General features: G+C 42.7%; 1 protein-coding gene across 2 annotated transcripts in view; it reads left to right on the forward strand.

Moving 5' to 3' along the window:
* LOC129868564 (nectin-3-like protein) overlaps positions 1–23,034 on the forward strand; it is a 69,914-nt gene that overhangs the window by 29,801 nt on the left and 17,079 nt on the right. For both annotated transcript variants that reach the window (XM_055942662.1, XM_055942661.1), the window contains exons 2-5: positions 18,592–18,939; positions 20,395–20,694; positions 22,242–22,359; positions 22,501–22,652. In XM_055942662.1, coding sequence (XP_055798637.1) covers positions 18,592–18,939; positions 20,395–20,694; positions 22,242–22,359; positions 22,501–22,652 — 918 coding nt within the window. The remainder of the gene's footprint in view (positions 1–18,591; positions 18,940–20,394; positions 20,695–22,241; positions 22,360–22,500; positions 22,653–23,034) is intronic.

Here is a 23,034-nt window from a genome sequence, read left to right on the forward strand (position 1 = left end):
GAACACATTCATTTTCCATTCTAAATTAAAATCATCTGCTGATGGAGCTCATGAGCAGGGCCTCCCTGAGCAGGCTCTGTCTGAGCTGGCTCTGTCTGAGCTGGCAGATTAAGTGTTTGAGCTAGTAATGCATCAATATTTATCGTTTACAAATTAGCTGTGACAGCCAATGAATATTTGGATTTCCTCGGAAACGTGATTCAGCATTATACAGGGTCAAATTAATTCATTAAATGAATAATTTAATATCTAAAATTGACCATATACACTGATTGTTTAAAGCAAAACTACGAAAACTATTGCTGATGTGAACCTGGACAATCTAAGCCCCGTTCAGCAGATAGCCTATAGCTAGATTAGGTGTGTCTCCAGGAGCTTACTTTTATTCTGGCAAAACACAATTTTCTACTTTGCATAGAAAACAATAATCTACCTAGCAAAGTACATAGGTGGTCACTCAACTAATAAAGCTTAATATCACGCAAGCCATTTTAGCATTTGAATGCTGAATGTGCCGCGCAGATGTACATGATCAGGAACATGCTGCCTACCTCGCGTTAGTTAGCGTGTGCGAAGCTGGGCACAACGTACAGTTTGACTAGGCTACCGATATTGTGTGGAGAGGACGGATCAATTGGAGATTTGTAACATTTGAATACATTTTTGGACCCTGCATGTTAGATTTGGATCGGTTTAGGGTCTGCGGACCGACGCAGTCATATCTTAAATATTTGAATCATGTCTTAAACATTTCAATCGGGGACCGATGCGTATCGGTAAATCAACACATCTTTACTAGCTAGGTGTGTGCATGGCTGTGTGTGTTGTGCACTTGTGTTTGTCAGAGACACCACAGCTGTTGTAATACTAGCAGGTTGTCCTCACATGTCCTCCTTACCTATTAGCATACTTCTACACGTACATAGGCTCTGCGTGTGTTTTTATGTGTGAAAATGGCACCAACAGAGATGGCTGCCGTGCTTCTAGCTCTTAGGAAACTCTGCAGTATTGTTTTAAATGTATAATTTCTTACATTATTAGCCCAGAAATGTTTTTGTTATTACATACAGCCGGGAAGAACTATTGGGTATCAGAGCAGCGGTAACTCACAAGCACTACCAGTATTACAACCAGGAACACGACTTTCCAGAATAGGATCCTTTGTTCACACCCCCCAGGGCAATTTAACTGATTCCAGAGGCTGACCCTAAACCACGCCGGCGGAGGAGAGGTACTCAGTCGTCTTCCTGTCCGACTTAGGAGGTGTGCATACCACCCACCACTTCGGAGTATATTACTCTCTAATGTTCCGTCTCTGGATAATAAAGTTGACGAGCTTAGGGCGAGGATTTCTTTCCAGAGAGACATCAGGGATTGTAACATACTCTGTTTCACGGAAACATGGCTCTCTCGGGATCTACTTTCTGAGTTTGTCCAGCCAGTTGGGTTCTCAGTTCATCGTGCAGACAGGAATAATATCTCTCTGGGAAGAAGGGCGGGGTGTATGTTTCATGATTAACGACTCATGGTGTGATTGTGATAACGTACAGGAACTCAAGTCCTTTTGTTCACCCAACCTAGAATACCTCATAATCAAATGCCGACCATATTATCGCCCAAGAGAATTATCTTCGGTTATAGTCACAGCCGTGTATATCCCCCCTCAAGCCGATACCACCACGGCCCTCAAATAATTTCACTGGACTTTATGCAAACTGGAAACCACATATCCCGAGGCCGTATTTATTGTAGCTGGGGATTTTAACAAAGCAAATTTGATAAAAAGGCTGCTGAAGTTCTATCAACACATTGACTGTAGTACTCACGCTGCTAAAACACTCGACCACTGCTCCAACTTCTGGGATGCATACAAGGCCCTCCCCCACCCTCCTTTTGGAAAATCTGACCACGACTCCATTTTGCTCCTCCCTTCCTATAGGCAGAAACTCAAACAGGAAATACCTGTGCTAAGGACTATGCAATACTGGTCTGACCAATCGGAATCCACATTCAAGATTGTTTTGATCACACAGACATATGTTCCAGGTAGCCTCTGACAATAACATTGACAAAATATACTGATACGCTGTACCCACTATGACTATTAAAATCTATTCTAACCAGAAACCGTGGACAGATGGCAGCATTCACGCTGAAAGCGTGAACCACCACATTTAACCATGTCAAGGTGACTGGGAATATGGCAGAATACAAAGTGTAGTTATTCCCTCACCAAGGCAATCAAACAGGCAAAACGTCAATATAGAGACAAAGTGGAGTTGCAATTCAACGGCTCTGATATGAGACGTATGTGGCAGGGTCTACAGGCAATCACGGACTACAAAAGGAAAACAAGTCACGTCGCAGACACCGACGTCTTGCTTCTGGACAAGCTCAACACCTTCGGCCGCTTTGAGGATAACACAGTGCCACCGATGCAGCCCGCTATCAAGGACTGTGGGCTTTACTTCTCCGTGGCCGACGTGCCTAAGACATTTAAGTGTTAACCTTCGCATGGCTGCCGACCCAGACGGCATCCCTAGCCGCATCCTCAGCATGCACAGACCAGCTGGCTGGTGTGTTTACAGACATATTCAATATCTCCCTATCCCAGTCTCTTGTCACCACATGCTTCAAGATGGCCACCATTTTTCCTGTACCCAAGAAGGCAAAGGTAACTGAACTAAATTATCGCCCCGTAGCACTCACTTCTGTCATCATGAAGTGCTTTGAGAGACTAGTCAAGGATCTACCTTACCTGTTACCCTAGACCCATCAATTTGCTTACCGCCCCAATAGATCCACAGATGATGCAATCACACTACACACAGCCCTATCCCATCTGGACAAGAGGAATACCTATGTAAAAATGCTGTTCATTGACACTAGCTCAGCATTCAACACCATAGTACCGTCCAAGCTCATCTTTATGCTCGACGCCCTGGGTCTGCCCTGTGCAACTGGGTCCTGGACTTCCTGATAGCCCCCTCCTGTACTCCCTGTTAACCCATGGCTGCGTGGCCACGCACGCCTCCAACTCAATCATCAAGATTTCAGACAACCCAACAGTAGCATGCTTGATTACCAACAATGACGAGACAGCCTATGGGGAGGAAGTGAGGGCTCTGGGAGTAACCAGGAAAATAACCTCTCACTCAACGTCAACAAATCAAAGGAGATGATCGTGGACTTCAGGAAACAGCAGAGGGAGCACCCCCCATCCACATCGACGGGACCGCAGTGGAGAAGGTGGAAAGCTTCAAGTTCCTCGGTGTACACGTCACTGACAAACTGAAATGGTCCACCCACACAGACGGTGTGGTGAAGAGGTGCAACAGCGCTTATTCAACCTCAGGAGGCTGAAGAAATTTGGGTAGGCACATAAAACCCTCACAAACGTTAACAAATGCACAATTGAGAGCATCCTCTCGGGCTGTATCACCGCCTAGTACGGCAACTGCACCGCCCCAACCGTAGGGCTCTCCAGAGGGTGGTGCGGTCTGCCCAACGCATCATTGGGGATAAACTAAACCTGCACTCCAGGACACTTACATTACCCGATGTCACAGGAATGCCAAAAATTATAATCAAAGACAACCACCTGAGACACTGCCTGTTCACACCGCTATCATCCAGAATGCGAGGTCAGACAGGTGCTTCAAAGCTGGGACCGAGAGACTGAAAAACAGCTTCTATCTCCAAGCCATCAGACTGTAAATAGCCATAACTAGCACATTAGAGGCTGCTGCCCTATATACAGTTGAAGTCGGAAGTTTACATACGTCTTAGCCAAATACATTTTAACTCAGTTTTTCACAATTCCTGATATTTAATCCAAGTAAAAATTCCCTGTTTTATGTCAGTTACGATCACCACTTTATTTTAAGAATGTGAAATGTCAGAATAATAGTAGAGAATAATTTATTTTAGCTTTTTTATTTCTTGCATCACATTCCCAGTGGGTCAGATGTTTACAAACACTCAAATAGTATTTTATAGCATTGCCTTTTAAATTGTTTAACTTGGGTCAAACGTTTTGGGTAGCCTTCCACAAACTTCCCACAATAAGTTGGGTGAATTTTTGTCCATTCCTCCTGACAGAGCTGGTGTAACTGAGTCAGGTTTGTAGGCCTCCATGCACACACTTTTTCAGTTCTGCCCACAAATGTTCTATAGGATTGAGGTCAGGGCTTTGTGATGGCGACTCCAATACCTTGAATTTGTTGTCCTTAAGCCATTTTGCCACAACTTTGTAAGTATGCATGGGGTCATTGTCCATTTGGAAGACCCATTTGCGACCAAGCTTTAACTTCCTGACTGATGTCTTGAGATGTTGCTTCAATATATCCACATCATTTTCCTCCCTCATGATGCCATCTATTTTGTGAAGTTCACCAGTCCCTCCTGCAGCAAAGCACCCCCACAACATGATGCTGCCACCCCCGTGCTTCACGGTTGGGATGGTTCTTCGGCTTGCAAGCCTCCCCCTTTTTCCTCCAAACATAACGATGGTCATTATGACCAAATAGTTCTATTTTTGTTTCATCAGACCAGAGGACATTTCTCCAAAAAGTACAATCTTTGTCCCCATGTGCAGTTGCAAACCGTAGTCTGGGTTTTTTATGGCGGTTTTGGAGCAGTGGCTTCTTCCTTGCTGAGCGGCCTTTCAGGTTATGTCGATATAGGACTCGTTTTACTGTGGATATAGATACTTTTGTACTTGTTTCCTCCAGCATCTTCACAAGGTCCTTTGCTGATGTTCTTGGATTGATTTGTGCTTTTTGCACAAAAGTACATTCATCTCTAGGAGACAGAACGCGTCTCCTTCCTGAGTGGTATGACGGCTGCGTGGTCCCGTGGTGTTTATACTTGCGTACTATTGTTTGTACAGATGAACATGGTACCTTCAGGCTTTTGGAAATTGCTCCCAAGGATGAACCAGACTTGTGGAGGTCTACAATTTTGTTTCTGAGGTCTTGGCTGATTTCTTTTGATTCTCCCATGATGTCAAGCAAAGAGGCACTGAGTTTGAAGGTAGGCCTTGAAATACATCCACAGGTACACCTCCAATTGACTCAGGCTACTTGACATAATTTATCAGAAGCTTCTAAAGCCATGACATAATTTTCTGGAATTTTCCAAGCTGTTTAAAGTCACAGTCAACTTAGTGTTTGTAAACTTCTGACCCACTGGAATTGTGATACAGTGAATTATAAGTTAAAGTTAAATAATCTGTCTGTAAACAATTGTTGGAAAAATGACTTGTGTCATGCACAAAGTAGATGTCCTAACAGATTTGCCAAAACTGTTTGTTAACAAGAAATTTGTGGAGTGGTTGAAAAACGAGTTTTAATGACTCAAGTCATAAGTGTATGTAAACTTCTGACTTCAAATGTACATAGACTTGAATCACTGGCCACTTTAATAAATGGAACACTAGTCACTAATAATGTTTAAATATTTTGCATTACTCATCTCATATGTATATACTGTATTCTATCCAACTGTATCTTAGTCTATGCCGCTCTGACATTGCTCGTCCATATATTTATATATTCTTAATTCCATTACTTAACCTGTATAGCCCCGGGGTTCCGCTAGCGTATACTTATGTCAGCTCACCACCAAATACAAAAAAGCACAGACATTTTTCACAGCACAGGTAGCATGCACAAAACCAACCAAACTAACCAAGAACCAATCAAACTAACCAAGAAACAACTTCATCAGATGACAGTCTTATAACATGTTACACAATAAATCTGTTTTGTTCGAAAAATGTGCATATTTGAGGTATAAATCAGTTTTACATTGCAGCTACCATCACAGCTACCATCAGAAATAGCACCGAAGCAGCCAGAGTAATTATAGAGACCAACGTGAAATACCTAAATACTCATCATAAAACATTTCTGAAAAATGCATGGTGTACAGCAAATGAAAGACAAACATCTTGTGAATCCAGCCAATATTTCCGATTTTTTTTTAAAGTGTTTTACAGCGAAAACACTATAGCATTATATTAGCTTACTACAATAGCCTACCACACAACCGCATTCATTCATTCAAGGCACTTTAGCGATAGGCACGTTAGCGAAAGCGAATAAACCAGCAAAAGATATAAATATTTTCACTAACCTTCATAAACTTCATCAGATGACAGTCCTATAACATCATATTACACAATACATCTATGGTTTGTTCGAAAATGTGCATATTTAGAGCTGAAATCCGTGGTTATACATTCTGAAAACTTAGCATCTTTTTCCCAGAATGTCCAGATATTTTTCTGACACTCACCTATTCTGACCAAATAACTATTCATAAACTTTACTAAAAAATACATGTTGTATAGTAAATGATAGATATCAATCAATCGATCAAGTTTATTTTATATAGCCCTTCGTACATCAGCTAATATCTCGAAGTGCTGTACAGAAACCCAGCCTAAAACCCCAAACAGCTAGTAATGCAGGTGTAGAAGCACGGTGGCTAGGAAAAACTCCCTAGAAAGGCCAAAACCTAGGAAGAAACCTAGAGAGGAACCAGGCTATAAGGGGTGGCCAGTCCTCTTCTGGCTGTGCCGGGTCGAGATTATAACAGAACTATGCCAAGATGTTCAAAAATGTTCATAAGTGACAAGCATGGTCAAATAATAATCATGAATAATTTTCAGTTGGCTTTTCATAGCCGATCATTAAGAGTTGAAAAACAACAGGTCTGGGACAGGTGGCAGTTCCATAACCGCAGGCAGAACAGTTGAAACTGGAATAGCAGCAAGGCCAGGCGGACTGGGGACAGCAAGGAGTCACCACGCCCGGTAGTCCCGACGTATGGTCCTAGGGCTCAGGTCCTCCGAGAGAAAGAAAGAGAGAAGGAGAAAATTAGAGAGCCAATATTTTCAAAATGTTCATAAATGACAAGCATGGTCAAATAATAATCAGGAATAAATCTGTTGGCTTTTCATAGCCAATCATTAAGAGTTGAAAACAGCAGGTCTGGGACAGGTAGGGGTTCCGTAACCGCAGGCAGAACAGTTGAAACTGGAATAGCAGCAAGGCCAGGCGGACTGGGGACAGCAAGGAGTCATCATGCCCGGTAGTCCTGACGTATGGTCCAAGGGCTCAGGTTCTCAGAGAGAGAGAAAGAAAGAGAGAACGAGAGAATTAGAGAGAGCATACTTAAATTCACACAGGACACTGGATTAGACAGGAGAAGTACTCCAGGTATAACCAACTGACCCTAGCCCCCCGACACAAACTACTGCAGCATAAATACTGGAGGCTGAGACAGGAGAGGTCAGGAGACACTGTGGCCCCATCCGAAGATACCCCCGGACAGGGCCAATCAGGAAGGATATAACCCCACCCACTTTGCCAAAGCACAGCCCCCGCACCACTAGAGGGATATCTTCAACCACCAACTTACAATCCTGAGACAAGGCCGAGTATAGCCAACAAAGATCTCCACCACAGCACAAACCAAGGGGCCAACCCAGACAGGAACATCACGTCAGTAACTCAACCCACTCAAGTGACGCACCCCTCCTAGGGACGGCATGAAAGAGCACCAGTAAGCCAGTGACTCAGCCCCTGTAATAGGGTTAGAGGCAGAGAATCCCAGTGGAGAGAGGGGAACCGGCCAGGCAGAGACAGCAAGGGCGGTTCGTTGCTCCAGAGCCTTTCCGTTCACCTTCACACTCCTGGGCCAGACTACACTCAATCATATGACCTACTGAAGAGGTAAGTCTTCAGTAAAGACTTAAAGGTAGAGACCGAGTCTGCGTCTCTCACATGGGTAGGCAGACTGTTCCATAAAAATGGAGATCTATAGGAGAAAGCCCTGCCTCCCGGTGTTTGCTTAGAAATTCTAGGGACAATTAGGAGGCCTGCGTCTTGTGTCCGTAGCGTACGTATTGGTATGTACGGCAGGACCAACTCGGAAAGATAGGTAGGAGCAAGCCCATGTAACGCTTTATAGGTTAACAGTAAAACCTTGAAATCAGCCCTTGCCTTAACAGGAAGCCAGTAGGGAAGCTAGCACTGGAGTAATATGATCAGATTTCTTGGTTCTAGTCAGGATTCTAGCAGCCGTATTTAGCACTAACTGAAGTTTATTTAGTGTTTTATCCGGGTAGCCGGAAAGTAGAGCATTGCAGTAGTCTAACCTAGAAGTAACAAATGCATGGATTAATTTTTCTGCAACATTTTTGGACAGAAAATTTCTGATGTTTGCAATGTTACGTAGATGGAAAAAAGCTGTCCTTGAAACAGTCTTGATATGTTCGTCAAAAGAGAGATCAGGGTCAAGAGTAACGCCGAGGTCTTTCACAGTTTTATTTGAGACGACTTTACAACCATCAAGATGAATTGTCAGATTTAACAGAAGATCTCTTTGTTTCTTGGGACCTAGAACAAGCATCTCTGTTTTGTCCGAGTTTAAAAGTAGAAGGTTTTCAGCCATCCACTTCCTTATGTCTGAAACACAGGCTTCACCATGTTTCATTGAAATGTACAGCTGTGTGTCATCCGCATAGCAGTGAAAGTTAACATTATGTTTTCGAATAACATCCCCAAGAGGTAAAATATATAGTGAAAACAATAGTGGTCCTAAAACGGAACCTTGAGGAACACCGAAATGTACAGTTGATTTGTCAGAGGACAGACCATTCACAGAGACAAACTGATATCTTTCCGACAGGTAAGATCTAAACCAGGCCAGAACTGGTCCGTGTAGACCAATTTGGGTTTCCAGTCTCTCCGAAAGAATGTGGTGATCGATGGTGTCAAAGGCAGCACTAAGGTCTAGTAGCACGAGGACAGATGCAGAGCCTCGGTCTGACGCCATTAACCTGTCTAGGATCAGCGTGCCGCTAGCGGCACCCCCCCCCCCCCCCCCCCCCCACTGATAAACCAGTGCCGCGAAATTCAAAAAAAATATTTTTTTTAAATATTTAACTTTCACACATTAACATCCAATACAGCTAATGAAAGACACAGATCTTGTGAATCCAGTCAACATGTCCGATTTTTAAAATGTTTTACAGGGAAGACACAATATGTAAAGATGTACATCTATTACCTAAAAACACATTAGCATAATCCACCATCTTTTATTTGTCCACCAACACCAGTAGCCATCACCAATTCGGCTAAACTAAGATATTTATAGCCCCTAACCAACAAAAAAACTCATCAGATGACAGTCTGATAACATATTTATGGTATGGGATAGGTTTTGTTAGAAAAAAGTGCATATTTCAGGTAGATGGCATAGGTTACAATTGCACCCACCGTCACAAATGGAATAGAAAAACTACTTAGAGCAACGTGTTTACCTACTTACTAATCATCAAACATTTCGTAAAAATACACAGCATACACGAATCGAAAGACACAGATCCTGTGAATACAGACAATATTTCAGATTTTCTAAGTGTCTTACAGCGAAAACACAATAAATCGTTATATTAGCTTAGCACATAGCAATTAGCAGCCCAGCATTGATTCTAGCCAAAGTGAGCGATAAAAGTCAACATCGCCAAAAGATATTAATTTTTTCACTAACCTTCTCAGAATTCTTCAGATGACACTCCTGTAACATCATATTACACAATCCATATAGAGTTTGATCGAAAATGTTTATATTTAGCCACCAAAATCATGGTTAGACAATGTGAAATGTAGCTCAGCTGGTCAGAAAATGTCCTTGCGCCACTTAGACAGTGATCTACTCTTATACATAAATACTCATAAACGTGACTAAAAAATATAGGGTGGACAGGGATTGATAGACAATTTAATTCTTAATACAATTGCGGAATTACATTTTTTAATTTATCCTTACTTTTCAATACAGTTTGCGCCAAGCGAAGCTACGTCAAAAAACATGGCGTCCTAAGCCACTAAAATGTTTCGACAGAAACACGATTTATCATAATAAAAATGTCCTACTTTGAGCTGTTCTTCCATCAGTATCTTGGGCAAAGGATCCTTTCTTGGGAGTAATCGTCTTTTGGTGGAAAGCTGTCCTCTTGCCATGTGGAAATGCCAACTGCGTTCGGGATGAACTGAAAAGCGTGCCCAGCTATTCACATCGTTTCAGAAATAAATGTCCCAAAATCGCACTAAACGGATATAAATTGCTATAAAACGCTTTAAATTAACTACCTTATGATGTTTTTAACTCCTATAACGAGTGAAAAGATGACCGGAGAAATATAACAGGCTAAACTAACGCTTGGAACAGGAGCGGGTCGGTGTCCTCCACGCGCGTTACGCACCAAGAAAAGACTTGCTAGCTACAGGGTTTTTTAATTTATAGGGCCTGTGAACGCGCAATCGACCCCGTTGGAATCGTCATCACGTAAAGGCATCCAGGGGAAGACGTAAGAAGTGCCCGTATAGTCATAGCAATAACAGTGCCCTTTTAACTGACTTCAGAACAGTGGCCAACATTTCTGAAATCTGACTCCATGTCAGGGAAATTGCTGTAGAATGGGCTCTGTTCCACTTAGAGACAAAATTTCAACTCCTATAGAAACTATAGACTGTTTTCTATCCAATAATAATAATAATATGCATATTGTACGATCAAGGATTTTGTTGGAAGCCGTTTCAAAAATTACCCAATTAGCATAAATAGTCTCAACAGCGCCCCCATCCTCAACAGGTTAAAAGGTCATTTACCACCTTCACAAGTGCAGTCTCAGTGCTATGATGGGGTCTAAAACCAGACTGAAGCATTTCGTATACATTGTTTGTCTTCAGAAAGGCAGTGAGTTGCTGCGCAACAGCTTTTTCAAAAATTTTTGAGAGGAATGGAAGATTCGATATAGGCCGATAGTTTTTTATATTTTCCGGGTCAAGGTTTGGCTTTTTCAAGAGAGGCTTTATCACTGCCACTTTTAGTGAGTTTGGTACACATCCGGTGGATAGAGAGCTGTTTATTATGTTCAACATAGGAGGGCCAAGCACAGGAAGCAGCTCTTTCAGTAGTTTAGTAGGAATAGGATCCAGTATGCAGCTTGAAGGTTTAGAGGCCATGATCATTTTCATCATTGTGTCAAGAGATATAGTACTAAAACACTTAACCTGTCTAGGATCAGCGTGGCGCTAGCGGCACACCCCCCCCCCCCCCCACTGAAAAACCAGTGCCGCGAAATTCAAAAAAAATATTTTTTTTAAATATTTAACTTTCACACATTAAAGTCCAATACAGCTAATGAAAGACACAGATCTTGTGAATCCAGTCAACATTTCCGATTTTTAAAATGTTTTACAGGGAAGACACAATATGTAAAGATGTACATCTATTACCTAAAAACACATTAGCATAATCCACCATCTTTTATTTGTCCACCAACACCAGTAGCCATCACCAATTCGGCTAAACTAAGATATTTATAGCCCCTAACCAACAAAAAAACTCATTAGATGACAGTCTGATAACATATTTATGGTATGGGATAGGTTTTGTTAGAAAAAAGTGCATATTTCAGGTATATGGCATAGTTTACAATTGCACCCACCATCACAAATGGACTAGAATAATTACAATGAGCAACGTGTTTACCTAACTACTAATCATCAAACATTTCGTAAAAATACACAGCATACACGAATCGAAAGACACAGATCCTGTGAATACAGACAATATTTCAGATTTTCTAAGTGTCTTACAGCGAAAACACAATAAATCGTTATATTAGCTTAGCACATAGCAATTAGCAGCCCAGCATTGATTCTAGCCAAAGTGAGCGATAAAAGTCAACATCGCCAAAAGATATTAATTTTTTCACTAACCTTCTCAGAATTCTTCCGATGACACTCCTGTAACATCACATTACAACATGCATATACAGTTTGATCGAAAATGTTTATATTTAGCCACCAAAATCATGGTTAGACAATGTGAAATGTAGCTCAGCTGGTCAGAAAATGTCCTTGCGCCACTTAGACAGTGATCTACTCTTATACATAAATACTCATAAACGTGACTAAAAAATATAGGGTGGACAGGGATTGATAGACAATTTAATTCTTAATACAATTGCGTTATTACATTTTTTAATTTATCCTTACTTTTCAATACAGTTTGCGCCAAGCGAAGCTACGTCAAAAAACATGGCGTCCTAAGCCACTAAAATGTTTCGACAGAAACACGATTTATCATAATAAAAATGTCCTACCTTGAGCTGTTCTTCCATCAGTATCTTGGGCAAAGGATCCTTTCTTGGGAGAAATCGTCTTTTGGTGGAAAGCTGTCCTCTTGCCATGTGGAAATGTCAACTGCGTTCGGGATGAACTGAAAAGCGTGCCCAACTTTTCACATCGTTGCAAAAATAAATGTCCCAAAATCGCACTAAACGGATATAAATTGCTATAAAACGCTTTAAATTAACTACTTTATGATGTTTGTAACTCCTATAACGAGTGAAAAGATGACCGGAGAAATATAACAGGCTAAACTAACGCTTGGAACAGGAGAGGGTCGGTGTCTTCCACGCGCGTTACGCAGCAAGAAAAGACTTGCTAGCTAAAGGTTTTTTTCATTTGTAGGGCCTGTGAACGCGCAATCGACCCCGTTGGAATCGTCATCACGTAAAGGCATCCAGGGGAAGACGTAAGAAGTGTCCGTATAGTCATAGCAACGACAGTGCCCTTTTAACTGACTTCAGAAAAGTGGCCAACATTTCTCAAATCTGACTCCATGTCAGGGAAATTGCTGTAGAATGGGCTCTGTTCCACTTAGAGACAAAATTTCAACTCCTATAGAAACTATAGACTGTTTTCTATCCAATAATAATAATAATATGCATATTGTACGATCAAGGATTTTGTGGGAAGCCGTTTAAAAAATTAGCCAAATTAGCATAAATAGTCTAAACAGCGCCCCCATCCCCAACAGGTTAAGTGTCTCTCCCGATCCCAGGCCCTGGCAGAGCTGTGCAGATCCAGGACAGCTAAGCCCTGGAGGAATACGCAGATTCAAAGAGGAGTCCGTAATTTGCTTTCTAATGGTCATGATCTTTTCCTCAAAGAAGTTAACCTGTCTAGGATGAGGGTGCCGCTAGCGGCACTCCCCCCCCACCCCCACTGAAAAGGCAGAGCCGCGAAATTCAAAAAATATATATTTTTTAAAATATTTAACTTTCACACATTAAAGTCCAATACAGCTAATGAAAGACACAGATCTTGTGAATCCAGCCAACATGTCCGATTTTTAAAATGTTTTACAGGGAAGACAAAATATGTAAATCTATTAGCTAACCACCTTAGCAAAAGACACCACTTTTTCTAACTCCATCAGTTTTTTACTCCATCAGCAGCTATCACAAATTCGACCAAATGAAGATATATATAGCCACTAACCAAGAAACAACTTCCTAAGATGACAGTCTGATAACATATTTATTGTATAGCATATGTTTTTTTTGAAAAATCTGCATATTTATGGTATAAATCATAAATTACATTTCAGCTACACTCAAAAATTGCACCGAAAGCAGCCATAACATTTACAGACACCAACATCAAATACCTAATTACTCCTCATAAAACATTTCGGAGAAATACATACTGTGCAGCAATTGAAAAACAGGATTCTTGTGATTCCAGACAATATTTCCGATTTATGAAATGTTTTACATCGAAAGCTAAATGTAGCGCTAAATTAGCATAGCCACGCCAGACAGACACACTTGGGCGCGCGCGACCAGTTGACATGCACGACAGATATATGAAATAACATTATAAATTTGGTCTTACTTTGGCTGATCTTTCATCAGAATGTTGATCAAGTTGTCCTTAGTCCAGAATAGTCGTTCAATCCATTCAGAATGGCAACTTTCCATCTTCCTTTAGCCTGGGTACTAGTCGAGTGGCATGGATCTCTCCAAAGTAAACAAAGGAAACATTACAGAACACGGCAAAACTCCCGAAAAAATTCAAATAATCTGATTAAACTATATTGAAAAAACATACATTACGATGACATGGTCTCATTTATCAAATCAAATCCGAGCTGGAGATAGTTCACATCAGAAACGGCAGCAAACAAAACATGATATCTCTCCCAAGTCGCGCGCTTCTGACTTCCTGAAATTGACGGTCACGCTAAAGAAATAGGTCTTATTTCACGTCAGAACAAGATAAACGCAAGATTTCTCTTCTGACGTCCTCTTGACACCCAGAGGAAGGCGTACGAGGTGTGTTTCGGGTCATAGGTGGCATGACCATATATAGGCAGAGCGTTGAAGCGAGCATAAACATCTTGCATTTTACTTCCTGGTCGGGGAAAGTGCTGCCAAAAGACTTGTGTTCCACTCAGAGAAAAAATTAAAACGGTTTTAGAAACTATAGACTCTTTTCTATCCAACAGTATTAACAATATGCATATTGTAAGAGCAAAAATATATTAGGAGGCCGTTTGAAAATTTGCACATATTTTCCATTTTTTTCAAAACGCCCCCTACAGCCCTAACAGGTTAATGAATTTATTACTGCTGAAGTGAAAGCCATCCTCTCTTGGGGAATGCTGCTTTTTAGTTAGCTTTGCAACAGTATCAAAAATACATTTTGGATTGTTCTTATTTTCCTCGATTAAGTTGGAAAAGTAGGATGATCGAGCAGTAGTGAGGGCTCTTCGGTACTGCACGGTACTGTCTTTCCAAGCTAGTCGGAAGACTTCCAGTTTGGTGTGGCGCCATTTCCGTTCCAATTTCCTGGAAGCTTGCTTCAAAGCTCGGGTATTTTCTGTATACCAGGGAGCTAGTTTCTTATGACAAATGTTTTTCGTTTTTAGGGGTGCAACTGCATCTAGGGTATTGCGCAAGGTTAAATTGAGTTCCTCAGTTAAGTGGTTAACTGATTTTTGTCCTCTGACGTCCTTGGGTAGGCAGAAGGAGTCTGGAAGGGCATTAAGGAATTTTTCTGTTGTCTGAGAATTTATAGCACGACTTAAGAACTAGATACACTAGTTCTTAATGCAATCGCTGTGTTAGAATTCTAAAAAGAACTTCGACATTACGACATGCAGCTTACGTTATTGCGAGAGAGCGCCCAAAATCTGGGCGCAAACTAAAAGTAAACATGTTCGACAGATATATGAAATAACATCATAAATGGGTCCTACTTTTGATGATCTTCCATCAGAATGTTGTACAAGTGGTCCTTTGTCCAGAACAATCGTTGTTTGGTTTTAGAATGGCATTTTTCCCCCTCGAATGAGCAAGCAAAACTAGCCAAGTGGCGCTCTCCTTCGTCACCAAACGTAAAGAACGCAACACGCCTAATCTCCCGGAAAAAAATTCAATAATCTAATAAAACTATATTGAAAAAACATACTTTACGATGATATTTTCACATTTATCAAATAAAATCAAAGCCGGAGATATAAGACATCTATAACGAATGCTTTTCAGAAGCCAATACTGGTGACCTTTATGCGCTTCCTGAAAAAAGGAATTCTGGGGTCATGTCATTCCAAGCTCTATCTTTTGACCATAGAAATACCTAGAAACCCCATTTCACCTCTGACAGCCTATTGACATCTAGTGGAAGGCGTATGAAGTGCATGTATACTAATAGATATCAAGCACATTTATAGGCAGGCCTTGGAACAGAGCCTCGAATTCAGATTTTTCACTTTCTGACAGGAAGTTTGCTGCCAAATGAGTTCTGTTTTACTCACAGATATAATTCAAACGGTTTTAGAAACTTGAGAGTGTTTTCTATCCAATAGTAATAATAATATGCATATTGTACGAGCAAGAATAGAGTACGAGGCCGTTTAAATTGGGCACGATTTTTCCCCAAAGTGAAAATAGCGCCCTCTATCCTCAACAGGTTTTAACTTAGATTTGTGTGTATTGGGGATATGTTGTGAAATTGTTAGATATTGCTGTTCTGTCAGAGCCAGAAACACAAGCATTTCGCTACACCCGCAATAACATCTGCTAAACACGTCGTTTATGTGACCAATAAAAAAGTGGTCAGATGAAGCAGATGCTAAACTACAGGACTGTTTTGCTATCACAGACTAGAACATGTTCTGCGATTCTTCCAATGGCATTGAGGAGTACACCACATCAGTCACTGGCTTTATCAATAAGTGCATTGAGGACGTCGTCCCCACAGTTACTGTACGTATATACCCCAACCAGAAGTCATGGATTACAGGCAACATTCGCACTGAGCTAAAGGGTAGAGCTCCCGCTTTCAAGGTGCGGGACTCTAACCCATAAGCTTACAAGAAATCCTGCTATGCCCTGCGACGAAACATCAAACAGGCAACTCGTCAATACAGGGCTAAGATTGAATCATACTACACCGGCTCCGACGCTCGTCTTATGTGGCAGGGCTTGCAAACTATTACAGACTACGAAGGGAAGCACAGCTGCGGGCTGCCCAGTGACACAAGCCTACCAGACGAGCTAAATCACTTCTATGCTCCCTTTGAGGCAAGCAACACTGAGGCATGCATGAGAGCATCAGCTGTTCAGGACGACTGTGTGATCACGCTCTCCGTAGCCGACGTGAGTAAGACCTTTAAACAGGTCAACACACACAAGGCTGCGGAGCCAGATGGATTACCAGGACTTGTGCTCCGAGCATGTGCTGACCAACTGGCAGGTGTCTTCACTGACATTTTCAACATGTCCCTGTTTGAGTCTGTAATACCAACAGGTTTCAAGCAGACCACCATAGTCCCTGTGCCCAAGAACGCAAAGGCAACCTGCCTAAATGACTACAGACCCGTAGCACTCACGTCTGTAGCCATGAAGTACTTTGAAAGGTTGGTAATGGCTCACATCAACACCATTATCCCAGAAACCCTAGACCTACTCCAATTTGCATACCGCCAAAACAGATCCACAGATGATGCAATCTCTATTGCACTCCACACTGCCCTTTCACACCTGGACAAAAGGAACACCTATGTGAGAATGCTATTCATTGACTACAGCTCAATGTTCAACACCATAGTACCCTCAAAGCTCATCACTAAGCTAAGGATCCTGGGACTAAACACCTCCCTCTGCAACTGGATCCTGGACTTCCTGACGGGCCGCCCCCAGGTGGTGAGGGTAGGCAGCAACACATCTGCCACGCTGCATCTCAACACTGGAGCTCCCCAGGGGTGCGTGCTCAGTCCCCTCCTGTACTCCCTGTTCACCCACAACTGCATGGCCAGGCACGACTCCAACACCATCATTAAGTTTGCAGACGACACAACAGTGGTAGGCCTGATCACCGACAACGACGAGACAGCCTATAGGGAGGAGGTCAGAGACCTGGCCGGGTGGTTCCAGAATATCACCTATCCCTCAACGTAACCAAGACTAAGGAGATGATTGTGGACTACAGGAAAAGGAGGACCGAGCACTCCCCCATTCTCATCGACGAGGCTGTAGTGGAGCAGGTTGAGCACTTCAAGTTCCTTGGTGTCCACATCAACAACAAACTAGAATGGTCCAAACACACCAAGACAGTCGTGAAAAGATTTGGCATAGGTTCTACAGCTGCAACATCGAGATCATCCTGACTGGTTGCATCAATCCTGGTACGGCAACTGCTCAGCCTCTGACTGCAAGGCACTACAGAGGGTATTGCGTATGGCCCAGTACATCACTGGGGCTAAGCTGCCTGCCATCCACGACCTCTACACCAGGCGGTGTCAGAGGAAGGCCCTGAAAATTGTCAAAGACCCCAGCCACCCCAGTCATAGACTGTTCTCTCTACTACCGCATGGCAAGCGGTACCGGAGTGCCAAGTCTAGGACAAAAATGCTTCTCAACAGTTTTTACCCCCAAGCCATAAGACTCCTGAACAGGTAATCAAATGGCTACCCGGACTATCTGCATTGTGTCCCACCCACCACCCGCTCAACCCCTCTTTTACGCTACTGCTACTCTCTGTTCATCATATATGCATAGCCACTTTAACCATATCTACATGTACATACTACCTCAATCAGCCTGATTTAACCGGTGTCTGTATGTAGCCTCGCTACTTTTTATAGCCTCGCTACTATATATAGCCTGTCTTTTTACTGTTGTTTTATTTCTTTACCTACCTATTGTTCACCTAATACCTTTTTTGCACTATTGGTTAGAGCCTGTAAGTAAGCGTTTCACTGTAAGGTCTACACCTGTTGTATTCAGCGCACGTGACAAACTTTGATTTGAATAACATCTGCTAACCACGTGTATGTCACCAATAACATCTGCTAACCACGTGTATGTGACCAATACAATGTGATGTTATTAGAGTAAATGATGTCCAACTGAAAGACAGATGGAGGGTGTAGTGTGTCGAGGGGAAGTCCGTATGCTATTGCCACAGTCCTTTATTGCCGTCATCATTGGGCATATTACATTTACAGCCATACACATTGCACACAGGCTTATGTTTCACTGCCCAAGATAAGTACAACTCTTTTGATTACACTTTTACTAACCACAGGGGATTGTGGTTATTCTTTTCTTTTGATTCTTACAGTAGTTCTTCAGAAAAAATTGGAATGAACTGATTGTTGATGGTGAAACTAATCGTTTTCTCTTTCATTCTCTCCCTCTCTGTGCTCCAGGTGTGGGGGGCAGTCAGGTGTTGGTTCCCCAGAAGGTGAGTGCTGTATTGGGGAAGAATGTGACGTTGGGCTGTAGCGTGGAGGTGGGGGCCAACCTCAGTCTTACCCAGAGTTCCTGGGAGCGCCGGCTCCCCACAGGCTCGGTGACTGTGGCGGTGTACAATCCCGTGTTTGGCATCTCGATCCCCCCAAACTATGTGCGCCGCCTGTCCTTCCGCTCTCCCTCCTCCCATGACGCCACCATCGTACTGGAGGATGTGGGCTTTGAGGACATTGGAGTGTACACCTGCAAGGTGGCCACCTTCCCCCTGGGCAACACACAGGCCTCCACCACTGTCAGCGTGCTCGGTAGGAGTGTGTGTGCTTGTGTTGGGGGGGTGTGTGTGTGTGGGTTCCAATTAGAGCTGGGACGATAAACCGGAAATTATTGACACTGACTATACCGATCACTTATCGCAGGCATTTTGCTGATATTGTTCATTATAAGTAACCTATACTAGAGAAATGTGAAGTTTGAAATTAAATACGTTTGCTAATATGGGTGATTGTTAATGGGACAATTGATGGCTACAACTAGTAGTTTAAAAGATAATTTTAAATAATAATTATCTCATTAATTCAGGCAATTTATCACAATATGAATTTTTGGCCATATGACCCACCTCTGGTGTCTGTGTCTGTGCAACACACCTCTTGTAAGTGTGTGTTTGTATGGCTGATGGTGTGCTTGTAATATTCTGAAACGTAGTCCTGTATCTTAGTAAAGAGCCTCTTGTAAAAATGTATGAACTACACATGGCCATTGTGGGGGAGAGGATCCTACTCACGTCACTGGGCCAGAGGGAGAGTGGTAAGACAAAGTGTGGAGAGAAAGGATGGAAGGTAGTGAGGACGAGTGGTTGGAATAAGGGTTGGTTGAAGGGGCATTGCAATGAGAACGGTATGACAGTTGGGTACAGTTGCGTGAGAGGAGGGGTGAAGGAATGGGAACGAGGGAGCGAGGGAGGGGTGTACAGGAACAGGGTGCTATAATTGGAGCTAGAGGAATGTGGTGGGCAATACGTTTTGTTTGTCTGTTGCACAATTGAGACGCCCCTCTTTTAAAGGATCCCGGGGAGTAAGAGTCGGGGTTAGATAGATGTATTATTCCAGGCAAGGCCATGACTTACACACACTGTTTTTGAATGGTTACAGGAAGTCCCTGAGCTGCTACTGCGTAGTAGGACAGGGGAAAGGAGGGCGGTGGTTGAAAGAAAGAGTGATGGAAACAAGAGCTTGAATAACTGAACCACTTCCAGACCCTACTCAGGAACTCTGCTTCTCTAGATCAGGTGGCCCACGGGCCATATTCGGCCCACTGGTGATTTTATTTGGCCCCTGAGCAAAAACAACAAAATCGGAATATATATATTTGTATATTTAGAATTTTCATTTTTGGATGTAAGACTGTAAAATCACCAGAAAATCATCTCAAAGTGATGTTAATTTAGGAAATCAGTTTGTAAATATTCTCACGCATAAATTAAAACGTGATCATATCCCAATGTAATCAAGGTTTGAAATGATTCTGTTTTTGTCAAATACTACAGCGTATCTGTTTGGGATTTTGTGGTCAATTTGTAAAAATGTAAAAATGATTTCTAACTATTTTCCAGCCCCCCGACCAACCGCTCAAGGAAAAATCGGCCCATGGCTGAATGTAATTGGGGACCCCTGCCCTAGAAGATACTGGAACACTGACTGAACACTACAACCCTTTCGATCCATATTTCCTCACCCCTTCTCTCTCTCTCTCTCTCTCAGTGGAGCCCAGGGTGTATGTGTCGGCTGGCTCGGTGGCTCTGATCGACGAGGGCAATGAAACAGTGGTGGCAACCTGCATCGCTGAGCGGGCCCGGCCCCCCGCCGAAGTCTCCTGGGAGACGGACCTGTTTGGCCAATCAGAGGTGTCGCTGCAGGACGAGGCAAACGGCACGACCAGCACCCAGGTACGCTACCTGTGGCAGCCCACCCGCCACGTCCAGGGTCACGCCCTCACCTGTGTGGTGCGCCATCCTGCCCTGCACACAGACTTCAGGATCCCCTACCAGCTCAACGTGCAGTGTGAGTCTCTCTTTCTCTCTGTGTGTGTGTGTGTGTGTGTGTGTGTGTGCGATTCAACACGATTACCCACGAGACTGCCTTTTCTGTTCAGAATCATTCACACATACAGTACTAGTCAAAAGTTTGGACACACCTACTCATTCAAGGGTTTTTCTTAATATTTACTATTTTTAGTGAAGACCTCAACTAGGAAATAACACGTTGTGTTTGTAGAGGCCAGGTCATCTGATGCAGCACTCCATCACTCTCCTTGGTCAAATAGCCCTTACACAGCCTGAAGGTGTGTTTTGGGTCATTGTCCTGGTGAAAAACAAATGATAGTCCCACTAAGCGCAAACCAGATGGGATGGCGTATCGCTGCAGAATGCTGTGGTAGCCATGCTGGTTAAGTGTGCCTTGAATTCTAAATATATCACTGACAGTGTCACCAGCAAAGCAGCCCCACACCATCACACCTCCTCCTCCATGCTTCACGGTGGGAACCACACATGCAGAGATCATCCGTTCACCTACTCTGCGTCTCACAAAGACACAACGGTTGGAACCAAAAATCTCAAATTTGGACTCCACCTAATGTCTGTCCATTGCTCATGTTTCTTGGCCCAAGCAAGTCTCTTCTTATTATCAATGTCCTTTAGTAGTGGTATCTTTGTAGCGATTCGACCATGAAGGCCTGATTCATGCAGTCTCCTCTGAACAGTTGATGTTGAGATGTGTCTGTTACTTGAAATCTGTGAAGCATTTATTTGGGCTGCAATCTGAGGTGCAGTTGACTCTAAGGAACTTATCCTCTACTGCAGAGGTAACTCCGGGTCTTCCTTTCCTGTGGCGGTCCTCATGAGAGCCAGTTTCATCATAGTGCTTGATGGTTTTTGCAACTGCACTTGAAGAAACATTCAAAGTTCTTGACATTTTCCATATTGATTGACCATCGCGTTTTAAAGTAGTGATGGACTGTCATTTCTCTTTGCTTATTTGAGCTGTTCATCCCATAACATGGACTTGGTCCTATTTGATAAATATCATCTTCTGTATAACACCCCTACCTCGTCACAACACAACTGATTGGCTCAAACGCATTAAGGAAAGAAATTCCACGAATTAACTTTTAACAAGTCACACCTGTTAATTGAAATGCATTCGAGGTGACTACCTCATGAAGCTGGATGAGAGAATGCCAAGAGTTAGCTAAGCAGTCATCAAGGCAAAGGGTGGCTACTTTGAAGAATCTCAAATATAAAATATATTTTGATTTGTTGAACACTTTTTTTGGTTAATAGATGATTTCATATGTGTTATTTCATAGTTTCGATGTCTTCATTATTATTCTACAATGTAGAAAATAGTAAAAATAAAGAAAAACCCTTGCTTGAGTAGGTGTGTCAACTTTTGACTGGTACTGTAAGTCATGTCTATGATGCTGGAATTTCATCAGACTTGATTTGATTGATTCATGTAATTCCACACAAAAAAATGTTTGGGGTGGTTGAGTTTTCCACTTTTTCAGGTTCTGTCTGTTGCCCCTTCTCTGTGTTGTGTCTCTGCAGACGCCCCAGACATCGTGGTGGTAGGTTATGACGGTGACTGGTATGTGGGCCGTGAGAACATCCAACTGACCTGCAAAGCCAACGCAAACCCACCAGCACACCACTTCACATGGATCAGGTGTGTGAGTGTGTGCGCTCTCTGCTCATGTTTTTATGTGCACAAATTTGTTCCCACTGCAGATTGAACGTTGAACCAGTGTTTGTGTATAATTGTGTCCGTCTGCCTTTCATTTCATGTACTTGTGTGTGGATATCCAAGACTGGACGGGAAAATGCCAGAGGGGGTGGAGATAGTGAACAACACGTTGCTGTTTCTGAGGCCCCTCCAACGGAATGACTCTGGAGTCTACAGGTGTGAGGTTGCCAATGACATCAACCTACGCAGCAGGGACCTGCGGATACGCGTACAAGGTGAGCGGAGGAAAGAAACGCTGCTGAATGTGCACACAGCTTGTTATTCCACACGTATTCTTCCTGTCTCTCTTAGGGAGAACTTTAAACATATTCTGGCCTTGAAGCTTTCGGTGTCAACATAATAGCATAGAGATGAGTCATGATGTATCTGTATGGATAATGCTGTCTCTGTGGCTCCTGCTACTAAACACTTTTTAAATGTTATGCTTTTGTAACAACAGCATTTACATAAAAATGAAATAAAAAAACATGATCCGTCCAGCATTTCGTCATTCTAGACCCCAGTCTGTCTAAGCTTGAGGGTGTGTCCGTGTTTGAAATTAAGCGAAGTGCCATGCTGTGTAGTGCCAATTTATTTCTGGTCCTCAGATGTACGAGT

Source organism: Salvelinus fontinalis, chromosome 13 (assembly GCF_029448725.1).
Source record: "Salvelinus fontinalis isolate EN_2023a chromosome 13, ASM2944872v1, whole genome shotgun sequence".
In the NCBI taxonomy this organism is placed as follows: Eukaryota; Metazoa; Chordata; class Actinopteri; order Salmoniformes; family Salmonidae; genus Salvelinus; species Salvelinus fontinalis.